Source organism: Scleropages formosus, chromosome 22 (genome assembly GCF_900964775.1).
Source record: "Scleropages formosus chromosome 22, fSclFor1.1, whole genome shotgun sequence".
Taxonomy (NCBI): Eukaryota; Metazoa; Chordata; class Actinopteri; order Osteoglossiformes; family Osteoglossidae; genus Scleropages; species Scleropages formosus.
Genome location: NC_041827.1, coordinates 13,894,629 through 13,918,302, shown reverse-complemented (window position 1 = coordinate 13,918,302; position 23,674 = coordinate 13,894,629). Strand labels below are relative to the sequence as shown.

The 23,674-nt window shown below is 42.4% G+C and overlaps 1 protein-coding gene across 1 annotated transcript; it reads left to right on the top strand.

Moving 5' to 3' along the window:
- The first annotated feature begins 7,464 nt into the window (after positions 1–7,464).
- On the top strand, positions 7,465–23,100 carry nckap1l (NCK associated protein 1 like). Its single transcript, XM_029247975.1, has 31 exons — positions 7,465–7,825; positions 8,731–8,841; positions 9,177–9,269; positions 9,416–9,472; positions 9,783–9,925; positions 10,603–10,693; positions 10,914–11,051; positions 11,462–11,510; positions 11,769–11,925; positions 12,341–12,397; positions 12,523–12,619; positions 12,800–12,909; positions 13,479–13,611; positions 13,699–13,780; positions 13,895–13,953; positions 14,071–14,216; positions 14,929–15,061; positions 15,652–15,771; positions 16,358–16,497; positions 16,699–16,830; positions 17,255–17,473; positions 17,674–17,804; positions 18,257–18,354; positions 18,464–18,557; positions 18,675–18,757; positions 19,547–19,627; positions 20,620–20,713; positions 20,823–20,939; positions 21,383–21,492; positions 21,698–21,787; positions 22,788–23,100. Exons 1-31 carry the CDS (start codon positions 7,736–7,738, stop codon positions 22,902–22,904), a joined length of 3,372 nt encoding a protein of 1,123 aa, XP_029103808.1. The 5' UTR covers positions 7,465–7,735; the 3' UTR covers positions 22,905–23,100.
- Positions 23,101–23,674: the final 574 nt, after the last annotated feature.

Genomic DNA, 23,674 nt, shown 5'->3' with positions numbered 1-23,674 from the left:
CTATTATGGGAGAACTCTCGGGCCTCCCCTCCTGGAACGAGGAAGCGCCGTGGACACGAGCTGCCCAGGCCAAGCCCCTGTCAGACATCTGTCACTGCACTGCAGGGATTCTGGGGCGTATCTCCCTTTACCTGAAGGCACCTACGACAGTATCGGTCATCATCAGCTACAAATAACCAGCAATTATTACCTGTGTAGGTTATGGGGGTGGTGACTGCTCTTGAATTCAACTTGATTACAATCTCTCCGAAATTGCTCTGAGGAAAGTTACGGTCGCTTGGTAATAACTTTGGAAATTTGAATAAGCAGATTAGAGAGTAGCACTGAGGTCATTTATTTTGTTCTGGGCAGTTATAGATGAAAAGCATTCGTACTAAACCCCTTTTCAGGAAAAGAACTGGGGAAATCCAGTAATAAATTTACTGCACGAAACAGGTTTGCAAAATCTGTGTAAAATACAAGTTCCGATGAATCGTAACTGGATGTCGCTGTTGGATTAACACTCGTCACTGGGAATAATTTATACTCTTAAAGGTCATCGGCACCTTGCTCATTTTGCTGCGGATTTTAAAAGCACGGATTCTCCCGTTTGAGAAGAAAACATGACTTTTCAACCACGATCCGCTACACGGTAACCGCAGTCCAAAAAAAAGCGGATGAATGAGAACGTGTTAAGTTGGAACGAAAAGTACAACGAAACAATTTAAGAAGGGTGGAACACAGGCTGCTCTTCCTGAAATGGGCCAAGATTAGCAGTGAGCAAAGAGGGAAGCGGAGCGGTACGCTGGCACTTCATTCATGGCTTGGCTGGTGAGAACACTGGAGCTCTGTCTGTGTAGGTGACTATTCCTGGGAGAGCCTATCGCTACCGCTAACACAATGGCCCCTCAGACCTGGCCACACCGGCAGAGGCGGAAAGAGAGCGCCCCCTATTGGAGAAGGCCCTTGCAGAAGGAAAACGTTCTTTAGCCAGGGAAAGAAGATCCCCAGCAGTCAGTAAAGGTGTGAGGTAAAAGCAAATAGAGCAGGGTAATTCCGCTGCAACGGAGGCGTATTGTACAGCATTTAACAGGCAGCAAGAAAGAATTTGGTATGGAACCTTTTTAGCGTATGAAAAAAGTTTTCCATATGTCCGCACTTCTGATTAGTTGGCAGGCGAGGAGAGGAGGAGAGAGAGAGAGAGAGAGAGGGAACAGAAGCCGTTCTCTGTTGAAACATCGGAGACCAGCAGCTGGCAGTTACAGGAGGATCAAGAAGAAGTTGCACATAATACATTTATTTGCTTATTCAGACATGAATGAAACATGCTGCGGGCATCAGTATGATGCACTAAGTCATGAAAAAAATAAAGCCGCGTTTGTTTGAAAAGACTTCGTGAGAATTTCCCCGAAGAATTTCAGATTACCTTGTTCTGACACCCACTGGTTATGGGAGGTATTGCTCGTAAAACTAGAATTCTTAGTGAAAAACTAGAATTCTTCAAGACTGGTGTGACACAAAGGCGGGGTGTGGTGGCACAGTAGCGCAGTGGGTTGGACCAGGTCCTGCTCTCCAGTGGGTCTGGGGTTCAAGTCCTGCTTGGGGTGCCTTGCGACAGACTGGTGTCCTGCCCTGGTTGTATTACTTCAGCCTCGCGCCCTGCGTCGCCGGTTTCGGACAGTGCGCGTGTGGTGTGACACAAAATACCAAGAACAACAGACAAGGAAATCTTAAGGTAACATGATATTAAAAATAATGTATTCATTTACTATATTGACTTAGCTGGAAAAGTGACAAGACAGACACACCGTACTGTAACATTCCCCTTTCCATTGTAATTAAAAACAGGAGACCACATGTATAGTACAACTGCTATAAAAGACAGGATGTGTTTAATTTTAAAAACACGTGATCTTTGTATGATTTTATAACACTAAGGCAAACCTTGGTTGTGTATTTGAATAACATCAGCGTTGCAGTTGCGTGAATCAAGAAATTAGAATAACTGCAGATATAAAAGCTACAACAAACAGAATTAAAACACAGTCCAGTTATTTAATAATACACACACACACTCACACACATTTGCAGAACCGCTTGTCCCTTACGGGGTCACGGGGCCTACCCGGCAACACAGGGCGTAAGGCCAGAGGGGGAAGGGGACACACCCAGGACGGGACGCCAGTCCGTCACAAGGCACCCCAAGCGGGACTCGAACCCCAGACCCACCGGAGAGTAGGACTGCGGTCCAACCCACTGCGCCACCGCACCCCTCTCACACACATCAATAATATTTTATTAAAGCTTGTATAATAGTGACTGCAGCTAAAATATTTTTGCTGCTAAAGTCAGCAGAGACCTAGAACAACCATACCACAAGGAACAGCCCACTTGACTGTGAGCATATTAACGTACCACCTTCTCATCATTTACTTACATGAGGCACAAGCAGCCTTGAAAACTCTTTTAATTAAGCCTTTATTAAGACAGCAAGAGCACAACTCTGATGAAATGGTCAGAACTTGCACAAAAAATGCCTAAATTGGACCACCTGTGTGTTAATCCCCCTTCCCTGCTGGGCCCTTGCCATACACACAATTTGTTGTTGGCATTGTTCATTTTGCAAGGCATTTTCATTTTTTTCACACAAGATTTCTAGGCTTCAGACTAAAAACTGCAATAACAATAAAATAAAAAAAAATATATAACAGTAAAAATGGAAAAAGAAAACTTGCTTTTTAAGACAAACCCATACTATACACTGGAAATGATGCTGAATAGTGTTTACTTTACTGGTGTAGATCATGACACATAAATACTTAGGAATGTACTTGTTCTCACTGAGTCCATTTTTGGTACCTTCCTTAACCCTCTCAGGCCTAAATTAAGACTAGCATTTTGTGATACTCATTTGCAACATCTGCCTGGAGAGTCACGGTACCTTGATCAAATTTCTCCATTAAAAATGACCTGCCTGTATAAATGGTTAAATAAATGTAACCAGCCTAGTGCGTGAACATTGTTTTGGAGAAAAAGCACCAAAAATACCTTGTGTTACAAACATCTGAGTTACCAATTTTCAAAGACAGGAACATTTCTCAATTTTCATTTAATTTTCTGTTTGCTAAAATTCATGTTGAACATTTTCCACCGTTGACTGGGGATTTAACTCTTCTGGATTAGACCGCATCCTGTAGGACACTGGTTCCAACGTTTCGCTTCCCCTGTTGGAAGCATCTTCGGGGAGGAGCTGCCGCATCTCGTGAAGGCTAGATGTGAACTGGAGTGTTCGACGAGGGTGGGTGTATTTATGGGCGGGATCGGGGTCAGAGGTCGTAGCGGATGGTCCTGATAGGTGGTGCCCCTGCTGTGTTTTCCACTTGCACTGTATCTTTCGTGTTACAGGTCGGCTCGTTGAACTGAGCTTCCTTGAGAGGCAGTCGGGTCATGTCCAGGTTCTTGATAGGTTGAAACCCTCCTCCCGACTGAAGTTGTCGGGGTGCTTCTCTATCTCAATCGCCTCTCTTACTACATGGCTCTTGTATCCAGGAACACGTGGAAGAACTGTGGTCTCTTCAAAGTGGATCTCATGACCGGTCTGCAATGAGTGTTCAGCCACTGCTGAGTTGATGTTATTGTCTCGTCACTCTTATGTGTTCTTGGAGCCATGTTGAGATGTGGCAGCTCCCTGAAGATGCTTCCAACAGGGGGAGAGAAACGTTGGAACCAGTGTCCTACACGACGCGATCTAATCCAGAAGAGTTAAATCCCCAGTCAGTTGACACCAGCCGCGGAAGCCTACGGGCTTCGATATTTTCCACCGTTAGATGGCAGAGAAGTGCACACAAGTCTGCAGAGTGACCTGCGCACTCACAAAGTCCGGAATCTTCCCGGGAAGTCTTCTTGTACAGAGCTTCAGTGCTGCATGGCAGTAGGACTGTAGTGAGTGTGAACTATCATTAACGTCATTTTACTGTGTGCTATACCCATATAGCTCCTTAGGCTATCATACTGTGGAAGGGGTTCATTGAGACATGTGATACTAAGAATCCACTCCATCCACTAGCTCTACGTACAGTTACGTGCTCCTTTACGGCTCCCAAACAGCTGGGCTTTATACCATTTGACATGGGCTTTCTGGACAGGTCTTCTGAGAGACAGACTATGAAAGAGAGAGAGAAGACCAATGTGAGAGACAGAAACAGATAATGGTCTGTACCTCAGTAGTTATAGGACCAGATAATTCCTTACTCGCCTACAAGCCCTCTGCACTCCTCCACCTCTGACTGCATGGTGATCTCACTTACAAGTGGTACAAAATCAGTCTGGACTCTGATGTGGTAGACTGAGCTCCCACTCTCCCTCAGACCTGCTGAGTCCCTTATGCATTCAGGAAGGGTTTTATTGACCCATTTCTTTCTGATTTACTTCTCTCCTGATCAACTAAATTGGCATCCCATTGACAACAACAGCTCCCTAAATTGGAATCCCACTGCGATTGTTTTTGTATTTCCAATCTACGCCTTCCTTCTGGGAAGCAATGTGACCCAATGGTGTCAGACAAACTGTTCTTCAGTAATCATGTATTTAGCATCTAAAGCACTTTAACAGCTGTGAAATGCACTTATGTTCACCCTGAGCTGTCTGTCACTTCAAGGGACACCGGAAGCAAGCAGCTGGAGGCCCTGGTTGAATCACGCTGTTTATCCACATCAATGATTAAAAGCACAGAATAAATAGGTTGTGACCTGAGCAGGGCAACATATGTCAAATTAATAAATGTTGATCGCGTCAAAGTTAAATGAGTCACCAATAACTTTTTGTTACCTTCCTTCTGAACAGTCCAAATTGCAGGGGAGGAAATGGCAGGTCATTAGTGCTCAATTCCAGTTCCCAGATGGAACCGGGGGCTCCTTCCTAGGTAGGAGGATTATTGTTGCTCCAAGGGGGCCGAGCTCACCTCCAGCCTTGTGATGCTGTGCCAGGCGGAGGGATTTACGGCTCAGCAGCACCTTGGATTGTCAGCCAACGGCTTGCAAGAATCACCCGGGGTGCATGCATCTACTGCTGGATCGAGTGCTGCTGCAGCTGCTGCTGCTCGCGAGGTTTATCGTTGTGTGAGATGGGCTCCTGCATGCCTGGATTCCAAGGCCCTCAGCGAAGAGAATAACAGTGAGCAAGCAGCTGACTTAACTGAATCATCTATTTCACTTTAGCCCTTGCACATGCTAGCGCACGCCAGCGTTCCACTACGGCAAACAAACTGAAAAATTACTTCGAAAACTGAAGCTGTCGTGACAAATGTTCAGGCTTAAGCAATAGGCTGTCATCCTGCTATATTCACGGACAACATTGTCTGCGTGAATCGTTTCAAACTCGGTCTTCTTCTTACACAAGAAACAGAGAACGCTACCGCTTGAGCAGCTCATGAAGAAAGTCCTGACAGCAGCACTTTTTGGAGAAAAGAAATTGGTGCAGTTTGTCCAGCAGTTGTTGGGCGTACGTTACTAACTGCCTTCCACAGACTTGTACAAATAACACCATTTATTCTCGTGACACGTCTGAGAATGTCTGGTCTAGGAAGTGACACAAGAGAGCATTGTAATTTTTTGGAAAAAATAGGAGAGCTTTTAAAAATGCCCACAATTACACCACGGGCACAATACTAAGTGACTATAAGTATCAGCCCGAGATATGGGACGGCTATTCCGACACGATGTCACAGGCCACAGCTATGCAAAAGGTGTACGAACACCTAAATGTCTGTGCAACCTTGGACAAAAGAACTCCATGAGAAAACCCAATCTGCCCGTAAAAGGATGATTCAGCAGCCAGTCATCTCATCTATGCAGTATCTGCGTAAAAGAATCAAAATTAGCAGTTACAGAAGTTTATAAGCCTTATAATTAACTTGTTGAAACCACAGACCGTCACACAGACACATTCAGACAGACCCCCGAGCTTCTGAAAATCTGTTAAACTTCTCTAGCTGAAGCAACGGCTCAGAAAGATCTCTCTTCTGACCATATTCAAGAGCGCGGTGGGAATGCCTGTGGCTGAACTGGTGTACGATCAGTCCTAATATGAGTACGCTGCTCTTGGGTTGGGTTTCAGCTCTTGCTGTGCTTCCAAACGGTTTGTCTCTCCACAATAAAGTGAGTCCAGATTCCTGGAAATTAGCCTCTGGAACAGCTGACTATTACATATGGAATAGAAGAATGAGGGAAGTATGCAGTTATAAAATTACGGGAGACTGCTGGGAAATAAATCAGGGCTTTGAGAAGGTGTGCATATCTATGATGCACGGAATATTTACCTGGGGCATGTCTTATCATACATTGTAATGTCCCTCCTGTGTATGTTATACATATAGTGTCAAATGGGTTCAGGTTTTATGGAAAAGACATCGTTTAAGCAGTCTGTTTTAAATATTATTCCATATGCCACTTTCCTGGCAGGAGCGCTCCAATTGATGCTTTCAACATGGTTGCTTCAAAGTTATGCTTGGAAAGCTGGGAGGATTGTGGGACTGTAGCAGCGCTACCATCTCCAGCCATGTCTGTCACTCTCTACACGTTACATATTACCCACAACAACCCTACTCACTACTTACTTCTCTGATTCTCCACAACATACTTCTATTCTCTACATTCTGCACCCGCTCTCATTTTCCACACACTTCTCCATCTCTCTTTGCAGCACGCTGGTGCAGGGGGTACCACTGCTGTCCAACAGCTCTTGGGCTGTGAGCTTCAACTTGGGTTTGAATCAAGCACGGTCTGTGTGGTTCTTCCTGTGTTGTGTTGAACTGGTGACCGTAAATAACGCTCTGTGTGTGAGATTACCGTGTGACAGAGCAGTGTCCCATCCAGAATGTGTCCTGCCTTATGCTCTGTGCTTCTGGGATAGCGACCCTACACCAGACAGGACAAGTAGTTTTCGGTAATGGATGGATGATACTGACACCTACTGGAAAGGGGAAGTAGTGCAAGCCTGATTCAAAACTACACACACACACACACACACACACACACACACACACACACACACACACACTGTCTGAAACTGCTTGTCCCAAGCGGGGTCATGGGGAACCGGAGCCTAACCTGGCAACTCAGGGCGAAAGGCTGGAGGGGGAGGGGACACACCCAGGACGGGACGCCAGTCCACCGCAAGGCACCCCAAGCAGGACTCGAACCCCAGACCCACCAGAGAGCAGGACCCGGTCCAACCCACTGTGCCACCGCACCCCCTTGATTCAAAACTATTCCTTTAGAAAAATATTTTTATGATATCAAGATACACATGCATGGATATGAATGTAGAGTCCTCATCTAAAAGGCCCACAGACAAAAGTTACAACTGTTGGTTTTCTATAAGCTAAAGCAAGGATTACAAGAGACAGGAAGCCGTGACGACACAGCCTGTACGGCAGGACCTGGTGATATCTACAGCTGTGGTTTCCTACTATTTCCGCCACGACACACACACACACACATAGCCACCACTGGCGACATGAGGCACACTTCTGTTTGCATGGGAAGATCGACGGTGAAGTAGAACCGAACTTCAGACTCTTTGATCGGCGCTCTTCCCCGAAATGAACTGGAGAGCAGAGCGCTAGGGCCCGCCCACTCTTATGGGGACAACGCAACGTTGAAAAGGGTGTGGTCATATTGTGTGTGACCAAGTCGTTGCGAAGAGTACTACCCCTGGAGAAAATAGAGGCACGACAGGGAGTACAACACCTGGTGCCATGGCCTACCAGCAGAAACTGGCCGAGAAGCTGACTGTCCTCAATGAGAGGGGCAGAGGGGTCCTCATTCGGATGAAACACATAAAGACGGTGAGTGAGGAACAAGCTTCCCCATAAGATCGTGTCACTTTCTTCTGAAAATAGGAAGTAGAACTACTCAGTTTATGACTGAAGACATTACGTCTGCATTTAGAGTAAGCAGGATAGATGCTACAAACATAGGTGGCATCCTGCAGGTCTTGAGAACCTTCTTAGCAGCAGAACAGATGGGACAGGTGTGCAGGAAGAGCAAATTTCTTCCTTTTCTCAAGCGGGGAGATGATCAAGGCCACAACGCAACAGATGGGGGCCCCTTCACGTAGCGTGAAAAGTCTAAAGGATAAGGCAAACTGTCGGACTTGTGTTGTGCGGCTGCCGTTAAACGTATGCGAACGGTTGCAATAACGCGTCAAAGCTGTGTACGTGTGTTAGTTTTAGCGATTAAAGTGCTCTGACAGCAGAGAATTTCTGTGCCCGCACTCAGTAACTGCAGATGAGACTGCTTTCGGTTCTCGAAGGCCACCCCAATCTTGAAAGCGGAAGTCTGTACAGGAAGTAAGACTGCTGAAAGTTCGAAACAGCACAATTGACACAAATGCTAATTTTCAATTCTAAAAAATGCACAATCGTCGAGCGATATTCTCACCCCAGTTTTTACGTTACAACACTTTAATTTTACGGAAAACCGCACATATCATTGAAAGATGTGTCGCATATAAATGTGACGTCCTGTGAAATATGTTGTCAGATTCGCTGCATTTGCATTTGCTCGTAGCCCATCCAATGAGGTTGCATGAAAAGATTTTTCCATACTGGATCACAAGGCTACTCAGGGCTACTCTGTGGTTATGACCAGTGGTACGGTTAAGCAGCATATGGCATTTGACAGTGTTCTACTAAACTCTCAGTGCCTTGCTACCACTCACACTTTCATCTTTACATCTCTGTCATGTCAGGTATGCTCTGACCCTCAGCTCAAACCCTCGTTCTTGACAGAGAAGGCAATGGAGCCTGCTGTCAAATACATCAACAAGAAATTCCCAAACATTGACCTCCGAGGAAACATTGTAAGTACCCATGCTGCATTCAACCTGATCTAGTTTTCCCTCTTTCTCAATGCTAAATTCATTAACTAATCATCAGGTTGGGCAACTCAATGGGATAGCGGATAGCATAGTGGTTAGAGCTGCTCCCTTCGAACACAAAGGTGACAGGTCCAAATCTCACCTCCTGCTGTAGTAGCCTTGAGCAAAGTACTTACCCAAAATTGCTCCAGTAAAACTGGTCACCTGTGTAAATGGGTGAACAACTGCAAATAGCTGAACGTTGTCAGCTGCTTTGCAGAATCGGCTAAATAAGTAATTGTTTCACCTTTGCACTGTTACATTTCTTATAATTACAGCAAAATCTATCTGGTGTCCAGAAGCAGAAGTCAGAAATACTCGTAGCCCTCACAAGTTACTACTATTCCTTCATTGATGTGATGGAGTTCAGGGTAAGACAGCTGAGATCATGGCACTTCTACTTGTTGAAATTTGTTGGTGTTTGTTATGAACAAATTAAATTTTGACATCTGTTAAGCAATTTACAGGTAATTCTTGTGAAAAGTATTACTATTTTCTGTTGTGTCTGTTCTTTTAGGATCATGTGTATGAACTCTTGAACACCATAGATGCTTGCCAGTGCTTTTTCAATATAGTGAGTATGAAGCTATACTGACCCATCACTGTGAGATGAAAATGTAGAACCCAGCAATTGCCCCTTGACATGTTGTTGTCTGTTTTATTACCATATTAATCAATAACAAATAATAACAATACTGTATTATTATTATTATTTGCTTGGCCTGTGACATAATGGAAAGTAACTCGGAAGGTGACTTTTAAATCCCAGGAACTGAATCGGTTAAAAGGTGCTATACTTAACCACTAGTCTAGTCTACTTACTGCCTATTGTTAATTTCAGAGGTCAGCCCTTGCCAGTGAAAAATTGATTCCTGTTTTCACAGACAGTGAACTTTGACTTCACCAAGAGCTACCTGGACCTCATTGTGACCTACACCTCTGTCATTATGATGCTTTCCCGTATCGATGACAGGAAGGTGCTCACTGCCATGTACAACTGTGCACATGAGATGTCTAATGGCAACAGGTAAAGTCAAACTAGCCAAAGATCAATATTCATCAATATTGACAGCACAAAAATTCATGTCAATAAAAAAACTGAAATTACAAAGAACTCTGAAGATTACCACAGTGTTCAATACTGTACTCAATACTTTTTCTGCTGTCCTCCCCCTTTCTATACTCAACCTTCCAAAAGTGTGCGCTGTCAACTTGCACAGTGATGATGTACTTTTAAGACAGTTATGCAAACAGGAGACTAGAAGCCCTCTTTCTCACTCCTGTAGACGCAAAAAATCAACGCTCAGTTATATGTGTTACAGTCAATAAGTTCCGATGGCTTGCAACCACAGCATGATCACATGGCGACCCGCTGTGACTGTGACATGTCATAACATGTTACAAGGTGTCTCTTGAACAAGTGTAGCCTAACTGATGTAAAACATACAGTGACTTCTTGAATTACACAAGAACAGTGTAACAGATTGCTGCTTATACACACTATGTGCAACTTATTGCCACCAGCTTATTTGAAACACACATTTGGACTGTGGGAGGAAACCCATGCAAGAACATACAGGGCATACTCCATGGAAACTAAATCCAACCCGTGTCTTTCCGCACAAGGTGCCGTGAGACAACAGCACTACTTGCTGCGCTGCTGTGCTGCCCGTATTTGTTTATTTGGCGTTTATTTTCCTGTAGTGATCCTTCTTACCCCCGGCTGGGACAGATGATCTTGGAGTATGACCACCCATGGAAAAAACTGACAGAAGAGTTTGGCCCCCATACTAAAGTAAGCCTGAGTGGTGATGGGAATTTCTCGAAACCTCAAAACAATCACATTCTATTCGAAGTTGCACTAACAGTTTTCGCATTCACAAAGTTTTTTCTTTAAATCACAATCTGTCAGCTGAGTCAAACTTGGAAGGAACAGTGCTGTAAGAAAAGTGTGGGAATGATACTGATGCCAAACATGTCCCTGCTTCCTGTTTCTCTTCCCTTCCTGAGGGCAGTCGGTGACGGGTGCTGTGCTCTCACTGCACATGGTGTACCCGCGCAGGAACCTGGGAGCTGAGCAGTGGCGTAGCGCCCAGCTCCTCAGTCTGCTGAGCGTGCCAGCCGATATGCTCTCCCCAGCCTGCTGTGAAACCGTACGTACCACATCTCTCCCTGAGCACTTCCGGGGGCTCTCCTTGCAAGAACTCTCTTGTTTTGCGTATCTGGTAAAACCGTGTAACATATAAACATGAAAATAGAACTGGAAAAATCACAAAAGTGAAAACCACATCAATTGTAAGTTAGGGATATCAAAAAGAGAGCAGAAGACACACATCTCCCATATAAACGCCTTATTTAGTAATTTATCTATAGAAATATATTCTATATGTTGTGGCGGTTATTTTTGTGCATTTGTAAAATATAAAATACTGAAGAGAAACACATAAAAGTGTATATTAAACATACTCTTTCCAAACCATCCATTTAAACACGTGGAAAAGGTGCAGTATAGTATTTTACGCAAGTACTGGAGAAGGTTAGTTGGACTGTTTCTTCTTCTTAGATGCCTTGTGAGTACCTGCCTATGGAGGTGATGGAGCGCTGGATCATCTGTGAGTATTTGCCAGCTGGCCCACCAGTAATACTTTCTACATGCTGCAAACTCATTCCCATTCTAGTTATCATGTGCTAGGCTTTTTGTAACTGGAAGAGAAATAAAACTCCTTGGCTAAGCTGTCTGTGTAGAGTACAAAGGATTGTCCCTTCTTGATTCTTTGTATGTTTGTACCCATGTGGTCACAAGTGTCCACGTACGGGGGCAGGCTGCTCCATGATATGCTTCTCATTTGCCCTTCGGCCATCCTCCGCAGTGGGGTTCCTGCTCTGCCACAGCAGCCTGAACACTAACCAGGCTTCACAGGACCTGTGGAAGATGGCACTGCGCAGTGGCCTGTACATCACGCTCATCAGAGATGAGACAATCAACATACATAAGGTCACAGAGGACTACTTTGACACCCTCAAAGGGTATGTGCCAGACTTTACATTTACATTACAAAGTTCAATACGAGGCATCGGTACCCAAATAATTCATGCTGAACAGATGGCAAAATTATTGTTCAAATCTAAAACTGCTTCATTTGCTGTGAAGCATTCTTCTTTTTTAAATTTGCCTCTCAATTGGTTGAAAAAGTTGTATACCATCTGTATGTACCTTTCTACACATTCTGCAGTATACAGATTCTACTGCCATAAGGCACCACTGCTGTGGAACACCAATAATGTGAGCTGAGGAGAAACATTTCATGTTTATTATGGCTGGCTACAAATTAACATTTTAATAAGTCCCAAGAACTTGAAATCCAAAAAAAAAAAACAAAAAAAACTGTGTCTGAAAGCCTTACCTGCTTTATTTCTGATTTTATTTTTTTGTTTGGAACAGATACAGCAAGCGGATTGCAGATATCAAAGAGTGCAGAGAACATGTCATAGTTAACTGGTGAGAAAATGCAGTTTTTAAACATTCAGGCACATGTCAAAAGAAATGACCAATTGGCCTTAAATGTAACATGTCACCCTTTGTGTTATTTCACAAAGCCCATTTTGTGTCTCTGTGTGTTACAGTGGAGCCATACACAAAGAGAAAAGACAATTCTTACGAAATGCAATAAAAGAATTGTGTAAAATTCTAGAGGATGAACCAGGACTGCTGGGACCTAAGGTCTGTTCACATGTTTCTGTTATCTTTGGAAAATTTGGGTCAAAAAGAAATATAAAGCAAACATCAAAATGACTGCTGTGAATAATTTGCTCCTTAGACATAACAGGAATGAAATATGTGAAAGAGATTAATAGAATAGAGACCTAACAGGATCATTCATTTTCTCTTGTGTTAAAAAAGGCCTTGTATGTGTGCATGGCCCTGGCGTTTTCTCGCGATGAAGTGCTCTGGCTTGTCCGGCACTCAGAGAACGTCCCCAAGACCAAGACTCCTGAAGACTACATAGACTCGTGAGTCTACACACTCAGTAGAACGTCATGTCTGACTCTTTGAATTTCATAATTTTACCATACTCAATGCTAACCCAAGACCAACCAAGAATGGAAAATGTAGTAACAAAGAAATTAAACAAAATGCTAAATAACTGGGGATCAGAATATGTTTAAAAACTTATTATTGGACCTCAACTTATATTTATTTGTTAATCTGATGCTTTTCTCCAGAGTAACTTACGATGTTAAGACACTTACAACAACTTATCCAGCTAGGCATATTTCAACTGGAGCAATTTCAGTGCCCGTACCTTGCTCAAATGTATTACAGCTGGAGATGAGGCCTAAACCCACAATGTTGGGGGTCCAAGGGGAGTAACTCTAACCACTACACTACCAGCTGCCTCTGGTCCTTTAATGCCACTATTATTATTACTATGAGATGACAGGTAATTAAGAAACCATCATTAATCCATTTGCTTGGAGCATGTGGTGAGAAAATAAAAACACGGACTTCAGTCCTGACTTTGCTCGCCCAGCTCTGCAACAGCGTTGACGTGTGATGTCTTCTACTGTGTGTGCTACAGGCAACTGGCCGAACTGCTGTTCTACACAGAGAAACTGAAGACATTGATGTGCCGGCACAGCCGTGTACTGCAGCGTTACCACCTTCAGTACCTGGCGCAATTTGATGCCCTTGCATTAAACGACACAATACAGGTACCACAGGAGGTGTTAAGGATAGAGCTGCTGTCATTCATAAGAATATCTACCAAAAGTCTACTGCCCACATATCTCTGTTTCTAGAACATGAATGTGTGTCCAGAAGAAGAATCAGTTCTGATGACATCATTTGTCTCTACACTGTCTGCATTAACAGTGAAGCAAGGTATTAAAAAATAACTTCAAACAGATTTGTTTTGCTCCGCTTTACATAGGCACCTATCTGGTCATTTGTACCTAGTATTCTGAGGCTGATCTGTTTTTCTGTATGGTTTGACAGTGGAAAATGGGGAGGAGTTTGATTTCAGAGCTCTCAGACTGGATTGGTTAAGGCTGCAGGTAGAAGAACCCTTCCATCAACACTACTTTTACAGAACAGGCCTTATTTAGAATTCTTCTTTCTTGCACTGTCAAGTAAGGAACTTGAATTAAGGGAGGACTATTTGTTTCTTTCAGGCGTACACCAGCATGGCTAAGGCTCCACTCTGTCTCAAAGATTATCCTGACTTGGCCAAGATAATGAACATGACTGAGTTTCACACCAAAATGATGGATGACATTGATGGGGTCCTTCGAGAAACCTCAGATCTTTCAATACTCTGGTTGGTATTCATTAAGAGTGTACGGCAGGAAATCTGTACTAATTATGCTGACGATGCATGCTGTACTCTACATGATGGCTTATAGTTCTGAATCCTTTGACCTGTACTATTGCCATTCTCTGAAGGCATCTTTGCTGTTATGGCTCAGATAAGTAAGTAGAGCTCCAAATTATTTACAGTCTGCTGAATTTAAAGCTTTACGTCATATTACGGAAGGCACAGTGCCACAGTGATTAGTACTGTTGTCTCATAGTACTTGGCTGGTGCGAGAAGACATGGGTTTGATTCCCTGCTCAGTCTGTGTGGCATTTGCATCCTCTCCCTGTGTCTGTTTCCTCCCACAGTCCAAAGACACGCTGTTCAGGTTCCCCCATAGTGTGTGAGTGACACAGAGAGTGTGTTTCACTGATGTATGGATGAGTGACCCATTGTAAGTAGTGTATCTAGCAGTGTAAGTCACCGTAGTGAATAAGGTGTGTGTGCTGATAGTGCTACGTAGAGTTCATTGGAAGTTGCTTTGCAGAAAAGTGCCTGATAAATAAATGCAAACATTAATATCATGTATTATGCCAATCAACATAAATATGTTTGCCACAGAAATAATTCAAAATAACCCAATATTTATGCAATAAATTACTGACATTTATTATTAGTATTCTAAAGATTTTCCATTGAAGCACTAAAAAGCAAGCTGTACTTTTTTTCCCGACAGCTTCTACCCACGTGTCTTTGAGAAGATGTTTTCTCAAGGCTGTGAAGACGTATTAATGCAAAGATATCTTATTGCATTTCCTTTGGTCTGCTCGCACTTCAACCAATGTACTCATCAGATGTGCCCAGAAGAGGTCAGCATTGAAGAACACATGTAACTGATATTAAATGCACAGGCACTAAAATGAATGAGACGTTTGCTGAAAGTGACGAACAAAAACAGTAAAAGGGCTGCGGTGTAAATATTTCTGTTTACTATGGATTTAAGTTTGCAATGACATATGCATACAATGAAGGACACTGGCTAAACTGAAGGTTGGGACAGTTGGTAGTGCAGTGGTTAGACCTCCTACCTCTGGATCCATGAATTGCAGGTTTGATCCCTCCTCTGGCTGTAGTACCCTTGAGCAAGGTACTTACCCTCAATTGCTCCAGTACAATTACCCACTTATACAAATGGGTAAATAACTGTAACCTTAACATTGTAAGTTGCTTTGGAGACAAATGTCAGCTAAATGAATAACTGCTTTCCAAGCCATTTAAAACACAAAAAAAGATCCAGAAACAACACAGCTGGAAAACACCGGCAGTGTGACGTGCAAACATCTCTTCTGTGTGATGTAATTTTGTGTCAAACGGTAGTACATGTAATGTCTTCTGACTGAAACAAAAACATCCTTTATAACAGTTTGATGTGTAATATCTCCTCTGTTGCTCAATCCAGATGGATGCCATAGAGAAGAGAAGTCTGAGATTTTGTGTGACATTCCTGGAAGAAATTGCAAAGCAGACATGCAGTATTGTGCTGGAGATCTGTGCAGAGCAGTGCAACTTGGATGACCAGGTGCTGCCAAAGAACTTTACTGCCACCACAGTTCAAACATCTACCTGTCTGTATCTGCCATTCATCGGTCTTAAAACACAGCAGGATTCAGAACATATTTAAAATACTAATCCTTTAAAATAGCATTAAAATATAATTTTGCATATATGAACTCGGTACTAGTCGGCAGCTGAAATACACAGACTGAAAAGCATTTTTAAATCTGTCATCAAAATGCACATTTCCAGGTTTTCTCCACACCATTTAAAAAAAAAAAAAAAAAAAAAAACACTGATGACTGAGATGTGGTGAGAAGAATCCTATTCTTACACGAAGTACCTGGACCTAGATTTTAAAACTGTCCTGCCATGCCTTTGTACTGCAAATGGAGGAAGGCTATGACAAAATTTATTACCGTGGAAAACTGAAAAATTTTTATCATTACACCCAAAAATTCCAACAGGGATTATTAAACAATAGTGTAAAAGCACACTACTTTTCTTATAAATTATGTTATGTGTATGTGTTCGGAATTAGTGACATGAAAGCTCTGACTTTGCTCAAGTTTCTCCTTTCTTTCTGCAATGGGCTTGTGGCCCCTTCGCAGCTGCTGCCAAAGCACTGTGCTCACACCATCAGCACCGCCCGCAACAAGAAGCAGAAGAAGCAGGTGCCGAAAAAGGGGGAAGTGCAGAGGGAAAAGCCGGGGACTGAAAGCATGAGAAAAGACAGAGCCGTTGTCACCAAGTGAGTGCTCCAAGTCAGTGTACGCATGCAGTTATGTCTTGTTGTGCTTTTACCATCATCTAGTTTATTGCAGTTATTGTAGCCAACTGATCAGTGCGATAAAAATCGAGGGAAAAATCATTATAATCTATGCCATAACAGAAACATTAATACAAGTGCAAGAAAACAGTTGATGTAAATGTGCTCTTCCCATGGCTGCAGCATGGACAAGCTTCACCTGACCCTCACAGAGCTGTGCTCCTCCCTGAACTACTGCAATCACTTCACCGTGTGGGACCACGTCATCATCCCCCCCGAGTACCTTCTCTCACAGCTGGAAATAAACCTCGCCAAGTCAGTTACACCCTCTAATCCTTCAGCTGTTTTAACAAATTCTCAGTAAAAACATTTTATTGTATGGTGTGTATGTGTGTGCATGTGTGCTTGGTTATTGTACTTAGTTCACAGTAATAGCGATATGTCTGAACTAATAGCCATGCCAGCTGAACATTCAAATTAGACAGATGGCTGAAAATGGAATGCAACTAATTTCTATAAAAGCTCAAAACGTACGGTATGGGGCGGCTGCACAATGAAGTGTGTCACACTGCTCGTGATTATATACAAACAGTGCAAGAACAAAACTCTGCAGCAATTACACTAGTGGCAGCACTTATTTACATAGCCCCCAGGAGAAAATATACAACACTGAATCATGGTTCATTGAATCTTTCATGGACTACTTGCACATAATGACAGATCTCAATGCTGTTTACAGGGTCATCGTGCGAATGGCCAATTACAACAAGGCCACCCATGAGATCACTCGTCCGTCAGACCTGTTAGCAGGGATCAAGGCATACACATCCAGCTTGTACACCCTATCCCGGTACTTGAGTGTGGACGTCACCCGACTGGTGAAAAGTGTTCTGCTGCAGCAAACCCAGCCACTGGACTCCCAGGGGGACCAGACCATCACCACTCTCTACACCAGCTGGTAAAGACAATTACATACTACACAAGCATGGACTAATATTCTGTGCCGTCCCCTGCACCTAGACTGGACTGAGTTGTTCACAGATCATCTGTGTCATACAATGTATAAGGAGTTTTCTTGGATTATGAATCTCTGTGGAAAAGAGGATGACACAATAACCTGGCTCTGCCTGTGACTCACAAAAATCTGTATCTCAACAGGTATCTTGAGGGCCTTCTTCGGCAAGCGAGCAGTGCCTTAATTATCCACTGTCCCACCATGCATTGCTTTGTCAACCAGCCCAATGAGAATGAAACAAGATTCAAAGCAGAGGAGTACTCTGATGTCTCTGGTGAAAATTTACTTCTGCCTTTTACCATCTCTTGGTCAAACAATGAGCAAACGCTTCATACTGAATGCAGGGTATGACAAAATGGAATTTTCGTGACACAAAAAGTCTTCAGTGCTGGAAAATGCTGTGGCTCATACTGCGAAGGCCTCTGCTTATTTATCTTTGTGTGTTTTCTCACCTGCAGTATGACTTTCTTCCTCCTACACATACCAGTATCACCCACCTTCTCACCTCAGGAGACTTTGTACCCACTTTTAATGACTATATTATACCTATTTACATTCAAAATTCAGCTCCCAGCATGGCCAGGGCTGGAAAAAAGCTCAGCTCCCACACACAGGGTATCTGAATGCAACTGTAAATAAGCCTCTGTAATAAGATCTATAGTCAGCCATCAACATGAGTCAGTATGTGTCATGTAGTTTTGCCTCCCTCTACATCTCACCTCCCAGAGTTGCAAGCACTGGCAGAGCTGATTGGTCCATATGGACTGAAGTTCCTGACTGAGAACCTAATGTGGCATATCACCTCACAAGTCAGCGAGCTGAAGGTAAAGTTTACCAGTTTCTTAACCACCTAACACATATTCCAGCAAAAGCCAGCAACAAACATCTAGTTAGTGAAATTTTTGACGTATAACCCCATTTTCTGTTTTCCAGAAACTTGTGATTGACAACATGGATGTTCTAGTGCAGATAAGATCAAACTTTGATAAGCCCGAGGCAATGACCAATCTCCAGAGCAGGCTCCCAGGTATGGTGACTTCTGGCATGCAGGCATTCATGGAAAATGTTATGTATGTTAAAATATAAAAGACAAATTCGTTGTCCTCAGCAGGCTTCTTTCCTATTCCTTCTCATTCCTTCTCAGCATCTGAGAATGTTTTGAAGAGAATGACCATCATTGGCGTGATCTTGTCCTTCAGAGCCATGATACAGGCTGCACTGGGAGATGTACGTATCAATGCTTTCTTGGGATCTATTCAAGAACCATGCTATTCAATTTTTTTACTCTTGAGCTGTCTGCATGTGACAGCTCTCTCTGTGGTATCACATAAAAATCCACACATAAAAAGACCTGCTTCTGGCAGCCGCTGCATTATGATAATAGATTGCAATTCTGCATACCCAGCTCCAGCAGAGACTATTGACAAACCACCTCCAAATATACCCCATAAAATATTTAAAAATATATGAACAAGAGGGAAACAGTAATCTCATTTCTAAGAAGATACATATGTTAATGAACATTATCTAAGTCATCAAAACATAATGTCATAGTAGAAAAATAAGACAAAAATATATTGAAATTGAATAACTTAGTAAAGGTACAGTATTTAAGGCTTCAAATAGATAATCCATGTAAAACTAGGCAGAAAAGTCCACATCCTTTCTAAATACTGTAACCACAGGAAAAAAAAATTAACTACACACACATTTTCTGAACCGCTTGTCCCATACGGGGTCGTGGGGAACCGGAGCCTAACCCGGCAACTCAGGGCGTAAGGCTGGAGGGGAAGGGGACACACCCAGGACGGGACGCCAGTCCATCACAAGGCACCCCAAGTGGGACTCAAACCCCAGACCCACTGGAAAGCAGGACCTGGTCCAACCCACTGCGCCACCGCGCCTCCCCAAAAATTAACTAATAAAATATATTTTTACTTTGTTTCATTTTCATTTAAACGTTTTCTGTCAGTTAACCCTTCAACTTGCTGAGTTCATGTTAACCTTTCTTTTCAGACCATGCAGAAACATTGTCCCTACCTGATGGGACCAACTGAGTGCCTTAGGGACATGATCTCTCCAGAAACAGACATTAAGGTAAATGCATTTGTCATCTTCAGGTAAATTAGGAAAAACTAAAATTAATGACTATGTGTTTAACTAATCCTCAGAGTGATACTAATAAAAGTAGCTCACAAATTTCTATATAAATAGGACATTTAAAGAAAAGCAACAACTGTTGATGTTTGGGGGCAGCTGGTAGGGTAGTGGTTAGAGCTGCTGCCATCAGACCCAGCAGTTGCAGGGCTGAATCTCACCTCCAGCTGTAATACCTTTGAGCAAGGTACTTACCCTAAACTGCTCCAGTAAATAATTAGCCAGCCAAACATATGGGTAAGTAAGTGAAGGTCGCTTTGGAGAAAGTGTCAGAGAAATGATAAATCATTATAAATACAGTTTATTAAAAAGGCTATACAGACAGTAATAGGAATTATAGAGGTGGCAATGGTGCTTGGTTGGTCATTGCAAAACATATTCACATGAATTCACTATGACAGATACAAGTATGTGGGCTTAGTGTTGAGTACTGCCAAACAATATCCTTCCCTCTGAATCAACCCTCAATGCTGAAACTGATATATTCCGCTTCAGATGTATGTATAATCATCTGATAAAGATTTAAATATTATTTATTATTGGAATTAAAGTAAAACGACACTGTACAATGATCTAATTTACCCTGTCATAAATGAGAATCCCACATCCACTTATGGATAAACACATTAAAGCAAGCTAGGATACCAATCCTTTATCTTTGTGGCTAATATGGCTGAAAAATAGAAATAACAGCAATTTTCTCTTGTGAGATGACCGTGTTCAAAACTCACTTTAACTTCCAGTGACACTGGCAGCATTGATGGTCTGATGAAGCATACTCAGATCTTATCTACAGCTTGTGAACTATAACCACAATAACAACGGAAATATTCTGAGCAGGAGCCAGGAAGAGGTTTCATGCAGTGGCTGTGCATTTGTTTACTGGTTCATTTATGTGTGCTGTGTGCTCCTCTGCTCCCTGTGACATGTAGGCAACTCTAAGTGTGTTTGAGCTGGCCTCTGCAGCAGGACTGTCTTGTGACATTGATCCTGCCCTTGTCACGGCCATCGCCAACATGCGCACAGGTAGAGTGAAAATAGAAGGACTGACAACTTCAGTAGTAAGGATGTGTGTTTTGAAAGTGTTCTTCAAACTTGCCAGGATGTTTAATGTGTGGTTGCTCCATGCTTACAGATGGTTCATCTTTAGAGGAGGAGTACAAGTTGACATACCTCCTCCTGATCTACGTCGCAGTGTCACTTCCCATTCTCGCGGTGGACCCTAATTCATACTACAGCCGTGAATATGGAGGTAAAGCCTGACCAACGTAGGCCTAACTACCAAATCAGCAATGAGCTGGAGTTAACACACAACATTTCAGTGTGACTGCTCCAAAACTGCAGACATGAATTGTGGGAAGAATGTTTGGCCAAGAAAAATTTATTTACAGACATCTACTTCTGACGTGCATTCACAGTGTTGCTGTTGGCTTCCATCCTAGTGACCTCAGCTATCTGGCTTAAAGCCTAAACAAAAACGTAAAAACATTTTTTTTTTTTTTTCAAAAATCCAGCAAAGCAAAGGATGGCATTTTCCCTATGTTGCTTTTTCCATGGCCTGTTAAGGTTTTCCAAGAATTAAACTCTCGGGCCTCAGTGAACCAAATGTTTCCAATTCTGCACTGCATGCGTCTTGCTTTGTGGTCTGTTACCGTGTTAGCAGCCACTTTCACTGCAATTTTCTCTCTCTCACAGGGCACCATAACAACATCCATTGTCTTGCCACTGCCATAAACCAATTGTCAGCAGCTATGTTTACAGCTCAAAACAAGAACATAGAGCAGCACTTGAAGGAATTCCTCTTTGTGAGTAGAGGTGAAAATTCATACAGAAGATGCACAGCAAACATTTCACCTGTTCTTTGAAAGTAAAAATGCAGGAAGGTTGTAAAAAATTGCCATCTTTGTTAAACAAATACTGCTTTTCCGCATTGTCATTCAGTGCAATCAGGCATCTTACAGTGAAAGTTATGTGAAAAGAAGCAAAATCTTTCCTGGGTATCTCCCACAGGTGGCCTCTTCCACCTTACTGCAACTGGGTCAGAATGTGGAGAGAACTGACAGCAAAAACAGAGATTCCATTTACCTACTTCTGCACATGGTAATCCTTCTCCATCCATTTGCTCATTAAATGTGTGTGGTCTATGAAGTGAAAATTCATTATAACAACACATCAATATGTTCTTGAAAAATTCAGCTACACTGGCCCTACAGCTTACAAACACAACTGTGATGCATCTCAATTTGTTTCGAATTACTCAGTTTTATCACTGAGCAAAAAAAAAAAAAAAAAAAAAATCAACAAAAGTTAAATAATATAGATGTCCCCAAATTTATTCCCAGGTTAGGATGTAGCCTCAGATGAAGCTATAATTAATAAAAAACTCAGACTTCTATTCATTATCAGTAACTCCTTATCCAATGCAGTGTGATATTTAGAAGCATAAGGTGCAATATCAATAAAGGTTTAATACAGAAATTCCATAGTTAAAGAATTAGTTTCTGTAAAAATCTTGAATGTAGTTATAATACTGTAAATGAAAACATGTAATTTTTAAATTTCATTTATTTTCATTTTTACATTACAAACTTCAAGGCAAATTGAAAGTAATTTAAAAAAGGGAAATTAAAAACATCCCAACTCCACAAACTGCTATTCATATTTATCATCTTTTTATTGAACACCAACACTCTGCAAACACTGTAACAAGCAAGCTGAATTAATCCAGCCCCACACTTATTCTGCTTGGGTGCATTCTACAGACAACTAACTGCTGGACATAGAAACACAGTTGCTTCTGCTGCATAACAGAAAAATTTTAGAAGCAGTAACAGTGTTGAAAATGCAATTAAGCAAAAAAAAAAAAAAATCTTCATATATTTGTAACTCATATGTTCATAACACAAGAGCCAGTGTATTAGTTAAAATTTCCATGAAAATAAATGACTTGAGATTAATTCTATGAATTTCAAGGCTCCTATAAATTCACAATAGGAAATGTCAAGCCTGATAAGTATATGTTCCTTTATAGCGATGATAATAAAACCACATGAAAATGTCAATGTACCCTGATGTCCCTTTTTAATGTTTCTTTTTCTAGATAGTGGAAGAGTCCCCATTCCTTAGCCAGGACATGCTGGAGAAGTGCTTTCCATATGCCCTGTTGCGCAATGCCTACAGAGATGTGTACAAGTCATCCATCATTACTTTGGGTTGACGAGTCACATGCCACTTTCTACTAATAAGAGCCACACAGGGTGCATTAAATTAATCATACATAACATGGCCCAGTTATCTAATGACCTCTGAAAATTCCCAATGAAATTTGGTAAACCACTCAGCTAAAGCTACTATAAACAGTATGTGTCTGTCAAAGTGTAATTTTCTGCAGCTGCTTCTAAATAAAAATGAGCTAAAGATCACAAAAGAGTTGCATATTTTCAGAATAGAAGAACAGTGTACTTCTTACCTGATTAAGTCTTAACTTTTTGTTAGTAGGGGCGGCTGGTGGCGTCGTGGTTGGAGCGGCTGTTTTTGCCTCTGAAGGATGCTGGTTCAATTCCTGCCTCCAGCTGTAGTGCCCTTGAGCAATATACTTGTTCTGCAATTGCTCCAGTACCTCTGCCTGGCTGTGTGCCTGGGTGACTAGTTGTGGCCCTGCGATAGACTGGCATCCTGTCCAGGGTGTACACCCCCTCCTTCAGCCTTGCGCCCAATGTCTCTGGAATAGGCTCTGGCTCACTGCAACCCTGCACAGGGCAAGTGGCTATTGAAATTGGTTGGTTTCTTGCAAGTAGTACATTAGCATGACACTGAGCATATAGCTATGTGGTGCAGTGACACCTTTTAGCAGTCAAAGGCCTCCAGCTCTAACGTTGCCCTCTATCAACTCATACCCAAGTTTCACTCTGGTTCTGGACAGCCAGGTTGACACCCTGGAGATGTCGGTGGTGATCATGCTTCTTTTCACCAGAGTATGTGTAACAT

Coding starts and splice junctions, on each gene's coding strand:
- nckap1l (XM_029247975.1), top strand. CDS start 7,736: ATGGCCTACCAGCAGAAACTGGCCGAGAAGCTGACTGTCCTCAATGAG. Junction 18,558..18,674: donor TCTCCAGAGCAGGCTCCCAG/GTATGGTGACTT, acceptor ATTCCTTCTCAG/CATCTGAGAATGTTTTGAAG. Junction 19,628..20,619: donor CTCCAGAAACAGACATTAAG/GTAAATGCATTT, acceptor TGTGACATGTAG/GCAACTCTAAGTGTGTTTGA.